Genomic DNA, 10044 nt, shown 5'->3' with positions numbered 1-10044 from the left:
TGTTGTGAGCCCCACCGAGTGTTCAGCGTTGCTTGGTAGGCAACAGGAGCCGTGGAGTGTTCCCTTCCAACGTGACTGTCTCATCCATGTCCGGGCCTCACTTGCCCAGCTCAGTTTCCAGATGCTGTAAGATACCCCTTGTTGGAGTCCAGCCAAACGGGATCTCACCCCACCAGCGGCCCAGGCACCACAGTCTCTGTGAGCAGCTGGCTTCTGCGTCACCAACACCCTCGTGCAGCGCTTTAGTTTGTGAGATGCTTTGAGAACACTCACTCCTAGGTCCCCACCTCTTCCTGCTGACCTTGCACATGGTCTTGTCCTTCGCAGAAATCTCCTCCTCACGCTTGGTGCCCAGTCCTAGGTCCTGTGCCCCGGGAGGCCTCCCTGACCACCCCTGTGCCAGAACCAACCACCTCTTTCTCTGCCATGTCCTTGAGTGCATTTGTGGGGGACTTAGGAGTATGTCTCTTCTCCAGCCCTCTGTGCTTCCTGACTCTGCACAGACCATGATCTCGGAAGGAATGACTTTTTCTCTGCACACTTTGGTGGAGCTGGCTGGGGACCAGACTCGGTGTCACTGAGTGAGAGCTGCCTCTGGGTTCTGGACCACAGTCTAACAGGCCACCATCCTATCTTCATTGCCTCCTTGATCTGGGACAGAGCCCAAGTAAGAACCCCCTGCTACCATCAAGCTTGGGGGGCACCGGGCTAGGGATGAGGGGCTGCTGTTGAAGAAACGCATTAAAGAGCATTGTTTCTAGTCGGTTCAAGCCCCTGAAAGGACCTACCCTCCCACCCCAACCCACCTTTGTTGCTCTGTTATCTAATGCACAAGATATGTCATGCAGAAACCTATGCTCTGAGGGTGTTTCTCCCCCAGAAACCCAAAGCCACACGAGGGCGAAATAAAGCCTGATAACAGGGTCTCCCAAATGAAACCACCAGCCAGCACAACCACAAACGATATGTCCAGTGTGATGGGGGAGAAGGCTAACCCTCTCTGGTCCCCCTGTGTGGGGACCCCTTGCCTCAGCCCCCAAGCTAGTGCCACAGGCTGTCCATGATACGAGGTCAGACAGGGAGCAAAGGTGGCTACACACCGATTTAACTTCCAGGGCTGTGGAGACTGCCTCCAGAAGGTTGTGGGAGTGTGTGTGCAGTCACCCATTTGTGTGTGAGAGGTTGCGTGTTTAAAGTGTGGGATTGTGTGCGAGGGTGTTGGTGAGGATATATATGAGTGTGAGAGCCTGTGTGCCTGAGAGGGTGTGTTGGAGGGTGTACCTGCGTGTGTGGGTGTGTTGGGGGGCAGGGAAGGGAGCCAGTGTGGAGAGGAAACTTGGGTGTGTACTGGCACAAGCAGAGTGAGCAAAAAGAGGGAAGTCTTGTCTTTCAGTCAGACCTGGAGAGCAGGAGAGGAAAAAAGAAGCTCTTATTGGTGGTTGTCAAGGAGATGGGCCTTGGGGTTTGCTGAACTTTCTTGCCTTCAAGCGTCCTGCCTGGGGCTGAGAAGGGCCATTTATTTCCAACTTTGCCCGCTGGGTGGGGGGTCTTGGATCCAGGTCTCAATGGAGTCAGGTGTAGACCCCAGGCCCCACCGGAGCAACTCTTGGGTGGAATGACCTGACTGCTTGGTCTTCCCACCCCCAGCCCATCATCCCGCGGGACCTCGCATTCTGGAGGTGGGGGGCTCATCAAACTTTGCTGTGTAAGAGGTCAGCCTCGAGACAAGCGGCGGCAGCCAAGACTGACCGCAGGGCAGACACAGAATCTTCGCCGCGCCCCCTTGCAGACATGGATGCCACAGTTGTCCTAGGACAAGCGCATTTATAGGCCATTGTCCTTTGGGGAGGGAAAAAGTTGATTTGTTTTGAAGGTAAGTGTTCGCGGCTGCCTTGCCAGTGCTGGGCACACAGTGAAAGCGAAGTCGGTCAGTCGTGTCGGACTCTTTGTGACCCCATGGACTGTTAGCTTACCAGGCTCCTCTGTCCATTGGATTCTCCAGGCAAGAATACTGGAGTGGGTTGCCATTTCCTCCTCCAGGGGAATCTTCCTGACCCAGGGATCGAACCCCGGTCTCCCGCATTGTAGGCAGACTCTTTTACCGTCGGAGCTACCAGGGAAGTCGCACACAGTAGGTGCTCAATAAACACTTAGGGAATGGATGAAAGGGCAATTCTGCTTCGAGCGGCCTGCGTTTCTTCGATACAAATGGATGCCTCCGGGGCCTTTCTCGACCTCCAGGGCCGGTGGGCAGGCTCCCCTCCCCTCCCCAGAGTGTGTATGTGTGTGTGTGTGTGTGTGTGTGTGTGTGTGTGTTTGCGCGCGCGCGTGTTGGTAAATGGGTGCTGCCCCCTAAGGAGCGGCCACCCTCGACGGACATGGCGGGACCCAGGAGCCGGGGGCAGAGGGAGGGAGCAGCCTCAGAGGCGGCTCCGGCCCGGCCTAGACCTTGCGCCCGGCGGCCCGGCGATCTGGGCCCCTACCCCCCACCTGCCGCCGGCCGGGAGAGGAGGGGGGCTCCCCCGGACTCCCGCCCCTCCCCCCAGGCCGGCGGCCGGCGCCCATTGGGCGGTGGCGCGTGGAGCCCCGCCCCCGGCGGCAGCGGGCCAATGAGCGCGAGGCTGTCACCTCGTCAGTCGCGCCGGCTCGGAGGCCGGGAGCCGGAGCGCTGGCCGCGGAGCCTGCAGCTGGGAGCGCTCGGCGAGCGGCCGGTCGGTGGGGGTCCCCGAGCCCCGCACGCCCCGCACGCCCGGCCCGGCCCGGCTCGACCCGGCCCGGCCCGGCCCGCAGTGAGCATGGGCGCGGCGGCCGTGCGCTGGCACTTGTGTGTGCTGCTCGCCCTGGGCGCGTGCGGGCGGCTGGCGGGGGGCAGCGGGCTCCCAGGTAAGCCCCGACCCGGTGGGCGGCGGGGTCCCGGGCGGGCCCCTAGCCACGCGCCGTCGGGAGGGCTGCAGCCCCGCCCTGATTCTGCAAAGTAACTTCTGGGGCTGGCCGCGGAGCGCCCCCTCCGCGCTGCCCGGGCCGGCCTGGGGGCTCCCGGAGCGCAGCGGGGCCGGAGCAGGGAAGGGGGGTGGCCGAGGCCCCGGGGGAGCTGGGGCAGGGGGTGGCGTGTGAAGCCGGGAGGAAGAAAGAAAGCACGACGGCCCGCCGAGGGGCTCCTCCGCCGGCCCCGGCGCACCGCCCAAGGGCGGGAGGGAGTGGGGACCGCCCCCCCAAGCCGGACGGGAGCTCCCCCCTTCCCAGGGAAGAAGGGAGGCTGGGAGGGGAGACCCCCGAGGAGGTGAGCAAGGGAAAGAGGACCGACCCCGAGAGAAGGAGAAGGAGGATGTGGGAGACGGAGAGACAGACGGACAGAGACGGAGGTACACAAAAGGACGCAGGGAACAAAATCCCGGAGAAGGACGGACTGGAAGAGTAGAGACCAGAAAGACCGAAGCGGGCAAGGAAGAAACCCAAGGGAGTAGGCAGGAGGCAGATGAGCATCTGGAAGGAAAAAGATCAAAAGAGGGAGATGTGAAGGCGGGCGGGAGGAAGGGATGGGAAGAGAGGGAAGGAGAGGTGCGGCCAGGGGGGGCCCGAGAAAGGGGGAAGGGCGGGGGACGGGGGAGGGAGCCAGCCAGACCCAGGGAAGGAGGGAAGGATGAGATGGCTGGAAGGCGGTGGACAGATGGACGGACAGGAGGGGGAGGACTGAAGAACAGACACGGAGTAAAGGAAATGCTTGGAGCCAGAGGGTGGGGAGATGGAACACCCTGAGGGGGTCCACCAGAGACAGGCAGGAGACTCTGGCGGTTGGGGATGGGTAGGTGGCCAGGCAGCAGAGGTGAGGTCCGGGTTCCCCACAGATTTCAAGGGACCTGGGCGCACCTCCCCTTCCCTCCTGCTCTCTCGGGTGTCTTCCACAAAGCTGAAGACACATTCTCCCCTCCCACCTCTGACCCTGTCCCTCAGAGGAGCTGCCCTTCTTTTGGTCCTCAGAGAGGAGAGACCCTGCCGCACTCTGCCCAACTGCCCCGAGGTCCCCTGGCTGCGCCCGCTGCCGGGTTCCCTCAGGTCTGTGTCTGGCGGCAGGAAGTCTATTCCTGGGAGTTAACCCCAGAGTGAGGATGCCGGGCCTTTGAAACTATTCCACAATCGAAGCGGAGCTGTTTTCTCCCCCGGTGGCCCCAAGCGAAACTGCCCCAAGGGCCCGCTGCCACATCCCCACGTGTCTGTGGGTATCTCTCCTGGTCTCTGAGTTCCTTCAGCCCCGTTGGCTTGCTCCTGTATGTGCTTGTCTTCCTCTCTCTGTCTGTCCGCTTTATCTGTCCTCACCGCCCATCCAAGCAAGCGTTGTGCTGCTCTGAGACAACTCATGTCAGAGCAAGCACCTGTGATGGGAGGGGAGGGCTGGGCTGGGCTGTCCAGGCCAGGACTGGGGCCAGGGAAATTGCAGGAACCCCTGGCCTGTGTGTCCTCTCCCTCTCTCCTCCAACTTCTCTGCCCTCTCCCCAGCCCCCACCTAAAGACGTTTAAAAAGCATGTTGGGAGACTTCCCTGGCAATCCAGTAAAGGCTCTGCACTGCCAATGCTGGGGATTGAGTTCAATCCCTGATCCCTCTTGAGAGAACTAATATCCCACATGCTACAGGGCACGACACCCCCAAATAAAGGGTTTTTTTGTAAAAAACTACAATTAAAAAAAATGTGTTGGGAGGTGCCCCTACTGCCCCTTGGCTAACATCCATCCATTTTCATCCCACGAGGACACCTGCCTAGGTGTGAGATTGGAGGCATGGGGACCCGAGAGCCCCAGGCGGTTTGACCCCTGAGAAGTGGGAAGAGCTGTAAGTGTGGTCCATTGCCCCATCTGGCCGTGTCTTAGAAGTGGTCCTGGTCCTCTCCCCTGGAACATGCGGATCTCTAGTCTCTGGCTTCCTGCCCTTGAGGCTATGCCACCCCTCTCGGGGCTCCCACTGTGGTCACTTCTCCAGAAGGGGATGGTCCGCTGGCCTGATGTTCCTCTTGGCCCCTGGCCATCTGATGACTGGCTTTGCTCTACGCTGACTGCCTCCTGGCCCCTGATCCACCATCCTTAGGGCAGCTGTAGAGGGTGGGCTGCTGACCTGAGCAGATACAACCACTCTGAGAAAGGATGCCACCTGCTGTGTGTGTGTGTGTGTGTGTGTGTGTGTGTGTGTGTGTGTGTGTAGGGAGGTACTTCTGTTGTATTTCTTTTTGATGCTTCCCTTTAGGGGCTGGCTGGAGCCTTGGGGAGGAACAGCCCTGGAGGGGAGTGGTTCTCTTAGAGAGAACTCCCCATGCAGATTTAGAACCCAGAGGCCAGCCAGAGCAGTAATTCAGACTGGACATTCTTGAGGGCCAGATGGGCTAGGGTGAAGCAGAGGCATGAAGAGAGGAGGGCATTCCAGGAGTTCCCCAGGCTTGCCCCTGGGTGATGGCCCTCGCTGAAGCTACTGAGAGTTCCTTGTGCTCCCCTCTGGGTCCTTCTGTCTGTCTGTCGTCCATCTGTACTCTATTCATAGCTGGCTGGAGGAACATGTCATGTGGAAAGGTCCTGGACCTGCTGATCCTGAGTCAGAGTTCAGTCTCTGCTCCTAATGAGCTCCTGACCGTCAGCAGGCTTCTCTGGGCCTCAGTTTCCTCATTTGTAACCTGAGGAATAAACCTAGATTATAGCTAAGGTTCTTCTGGCTGCATTATCCTGTGCTCTGAGGGCCTTCCTGCTGCCTGAGCTGTGTGTGTGAGAGAGAGGGAGAGAGAGAAGTGTATATACAGATGCACAGAATCTATTTTACATTATTTGCTCAACAGCGATTCCAGACTGATAGTGTATATGGAGGGAAGGCGGTAGGGAGTGCCAGGAACCCTCATAACCTAAACTTAACTTGAGTTTGGAAGTCAGAGTATGAGAACCAGGTTCAAACCTAGATTTCCAAGGTGGAGAAGAGAGAGGACAGGGAGACTGGATGCCTCCGTGAGCCAGGTTAGCCCAACTGACAGAATGGGTCCACCACCGGGACGCTCTAGTCTGGTGGCATGGAGGCCAGGGGAAGAATCCTTCAGGGACTTCCCTGGCGATCCAGTGGCCAAGACTCTGGCCTCCCAACGCAGGGAGCCCAGGTTTGATCCCTGTCAGGGAATTAGATCCCACATGCCTCAACTAATGGAGAAGGAAATGGCAACCCACTCCAGTACTCTTGCCTGGAAAATTCCATGGACAGAGGAGCCTTGTAGGCTACAGTTCATGAGGTTGCAAGGAGTTGGACACGACTGAGCAACTTCACTTCTGCCTCAACTAAAGATCCCACATGCTAAATGAAGATCAAAGATCCCGTGTGCCACCACTAAGACCCGGCACCGCCAAATAAATTTTTTTTTTTTTTAAGAAAAGAATCCTTTATTTCCACATCCTAGGGGCTGGGTGGGGCCTGTGTTTCAGATCTGCCACATGGGCCTGCTCGCTTAGCCCCCATTCACTGCGCCACGCTAGCCTCTGTTTCCCCATCTTCGACCCAAATGGGATGGATTTAAATTCCTCTGAGGACCCTTCTGGCTCTAAATTCTAGAATAGGAGGGTGGAGGAGGGTTAGAGAGATGCTTGTGGGGAGAGCAAGACATGCAGAGAGAGACGCTTTTCCTCTGTGTTCCTAAAGTGAAAAGTGAACGTTGTTCAATCATGTCGAACTCTGTGACCCCATGGACTTCTCCAGGCCAGAATACTAGAGTGGGGAGACTTTCCCTTCTGCAGGGGATCTTCCCAACCCAGGGATCGAACCCAGGTCTCCTGCATTGCAGGTGGATTCTTTAACCAACTGAGCCACCAGGGAAGTCCTATGTTCCTAAGCCTCCGCTTTCTCAGCTTTGTAATGGGAACGATAACTCTACCTAATGGAATCATTGTGAAAATAAACAAGACTGGCACCTGGCACAGAGCAGCCGCCCCAAAGATGCTACCAGGCACCACCTGTCACACCGGGTGGTCATGTGACAGCTCTTCCTGTTAACTACCCCAGGGACCATGGTGGGGCAGGAGGCAAAAGGAACTCCCTGCCCCACACTGGCTGCCCACGTCCCGGCCACACCTCACCCATTGTTCTCCTATCCCAGCAGGGGCCGTCGATGTGGACGAGTGCTCGGAGGGCACGGACGACTGCCACATTGATGCCATCTGCCAGAACACGCCCAAGTCCTACAAATGCCTCTGCAAGCCAGGCTACAAGGGGGAAGGCCGGCAGTGTGAAGGTGAGCCCGGCCCAGCCCTCAGGCCAGACCCTCAGCCCCCACGGCCCTTGGGGGTGGCCTCGGTCAGCCCTGGCAGGGAGGCTGCAGGCTGCCCCGGAACCTGGGCTGCTTCCTTTGGAGGTCAAGGAGTATTTAAGTCTCCCTGAGTTTGAAACTTTGGGGTTTCAATTTAATAAGAAATTGAGGTGGAGCACTGGATGGTATATTTGTCCATCTGTCCCTGACCGGATATATATGGGGTAGAGCCCTGGGGTGACCCCCAAGGTGGTGGTGGTTGTTGTTCAGTTGCCACGCCGTGTCAGACTCTTCGAGACCCCGTGGACTGCAGCACGCCAGGCCTCTGCTGATCCCTCACCATCTCCTGGAGTTTGCTCAATTCATGTCCATTGAGTCGATGATACCGTCCAACCATCTCATCCTCTGTCACCCCGGAGGGAATGGCAAACCACTCCAGTATGCTAGCTGTGAGAACCCCATGAACTGTATAGAAAGACCCCAAGCTCCCTAGTTTCAAATCCAAAGCTACCTGAATATCCTGTGTAGCTTCCACAAGGGAACTTCGCAGGAGCAGCCACAGCACCTGTGGGGCTGGCTCAGGTCTCTTGTGTCGATGATATGGGCGTGGGCAGAGACTGGTGCTACCTGTCTGTCCATCCAGCCTTCCTTCCCTACACCTGGGATGCTGGTTTGAGCGTATGGGCCTAGAAACCGCCTCCCTGGCAGCCTGAAAGTCGGAGGCAAGAGCACTCTTGGCTGTCTTTGGAGGGGACTTCCCAAGCCAGACAGAGCCTTTGGGAGCATTTGTCCAGGAGGGTCTGTGTGGTCATTCTGCCTCCGTGGGTCTGGCACAGGACCTAGCATCAGGGGGCCAGAGACAGCTCTCTTCCAAAGCTGATGTGCAACCCTGGTTGAGAATCAGGATCCAAGGCTTCCCTGTCTTGGATCCTTCCTTCCCACTTCACAGATGAGGAAAACTGAGGCTCTGATTGGAGAAGTCACTTCTGCAAAGTGCCCCCCCCAACCCTGTTTCACAAGGGCATGACTGGGACTCATACCCAGGCCCCTTAATTCCTGCCCAAAGCTCTATGTCATCTCATTGCCTTCTCCCCGAGCCCTGCCAGCTTCCATTTTCAAAGCGTGAGACTTGTGTTAGGTAAGCAAGGTGGGAGCCTGCCCCTAGGTTTTTATAGGAGCTAGGTTTTGTAAGAAATATGGCTGTGCCTCCTCCGGACGCCGGTATTGTTGATCTGTCTCATTTGTTGGGCATCTACTTAAGGCTGAGTGCCAGATAGATGACCCTGTCCTGGATCGTGCCTGGTTTGGCCACAGCCCTGGCCTTGCTTGAGGCCCAGAAGCCAGAGCAGGGAGCTGGCGCCTATCCACAGACCTCTGGAAGGAGGCCAGGCTGGAGGCAGATAGCGCAAGCCGGCTGCTGTTAGGCCTGGACACGAGCTTGGTGGTTCCGGCTGGCGCACGTGAGACGCTGTTTTCTTCTTATCTTGTGCTCTGCCCTCTGGCCGGGGGTTCCCAAGGTGACCCCCGACTCCACCAGTGGAAGCCGCTGACCCAGCCTGTTCCTCCTCCAGCCCAGCTCCTGAGGTCCGCCCCCCCTCCGCTGTCCCTTGCCCAGGACGCCTGCGTTTTGTGTCCTACCTGTTGCCCTGAAGTCCTGCAGAGTCCAGCTTAGCTTCACACTCTGCTCGAGTGGAACCCCCCAGGGTGGGGGTCACGGCCACTGGCTCTGGGGGCCTGATGGCCCCAGGATGAGGATGAAAAAGAGCAAAGCTGTGAGTGTGCTTCCGTCTCTCCAGCCTGCTCTGGCCTCTGGCCTCATCTGAAGCGCGGACGCCCTTGTGCCCTGGCCACACATACACACACCAGGCCAGTCGTGTTTCTGAGACCCAGCTCAGATGTTTCCCCTTCATGGAGCTCCTTTCCCTCCTTTTATGCCCTGGCTAAATCCTAATCTGTCTTCAGGCCTCCTGAAGACTGGATGAGATCATCAGCTGTCCCCAGCCTTTCTGGCCCCAGGGCCCGGTTCCATGGAAGACAGCTTTTCCATGGACCGGGGAGGGATGGTTTCAGGATGATTCAAACACGTTGCACTTATTGTGCACTTTGCTTCTATCATTATTACATCACCTGCAGTCATCAGGCATTTGATCCCGGAGGGTGGAGACCCCTAGTGTAGGGAGCCAGAGCCCTGGCAACCTCAGTGTCTGGTTGACAGTGGGCACTCAGCATACAGTAGGTGCTCAGGACACAGGGGGTAGTACTGTTACCTGTGCTGTTGTCATCACTGTCATCTGCTCCCATCGTCATCATCAGAGCTCTGTCGGGTACCATCTGCTGGTTTCCATGGTGTAAATGGGGGCTTCCCAGGCGGCACTAGTGGTAAAGAACCCGCCTGCCAAAGCAGGAGACATAGAGACACAGATTTGATCCCTGAGTCAGGAATAGCCCTTGGAGGAGGAGATGGCAACCCGCTCCCGTAATCTTGCCTGGGTTAAGATTAATCCCATGGACAGAGGAGCCTCAAGGGCTATAGTCCGTGGGGTCCCAAAGGTCCCATTTTTCATGCCCAGAATAATTTTGGGTGCACTAAACCTCAGGCGTGGCAGACAGTTTGCTGCCACTTTCTCCTGTAGCAGACGTCAATCAAACCTGCTTCCCATCCCTGGGTCCCTTTATCTGCAGGTCCTGAGCTGATGTGGGGTTTGCAGAGGCTGACGTTGGAGTTTGGGAAGAAATGAGTTCCCTTGTCCTAGACATCTGAAAGATTTTGCTGTTTACTGTGGT

General features: G+C 57.6%; 1 protein-coding gene across 2 annotated transcripts in view; it reads left to right on the top strand.

The window, feature by feature from the left end:
• SCUBE1 (signal peptide, CUB domain and EGF like domain containing 1) overlaps nt 2770-10044 on the top strand; it is a 126863-nt gene continuing 119588 nt past the window's right edge. For both annotated transcript variants that reach the window (XM_018048877.1, XM_018048876.1), the window contains exons 1-2: nt 2770-2883; nt 7111-7245. In XM_018048877.1, the coding sequence (XP_017904366.1) occupies nt 2796-2883; nt 7111-7245 (223 nt within the window). In that variant the 5' untranslated portion in view covers nt 2770-2795. The remainder of the gene's footprint in view (nt 2884-7110; nt 7246-10044) is intronic.

This window comes from Capra hircus, chromosome 5 (assembly GCF_001704415.2).
Source record: "Capra hircus breed San Clemente chromosome 5, ASM170441v1, whole genome shotgun sequence".
Classification (NCBI taxonomy): Eukaryota; Metazoa; Chordata; class Mammalia; order Artiodactyla; family Bovidae; genus Capra; species Capra hircus.
The sequence above is the reverse complement of the archived record's forward strand: the minus strand, read 5'-3'. Positions and strand labels throughout refer to the sequence as shown.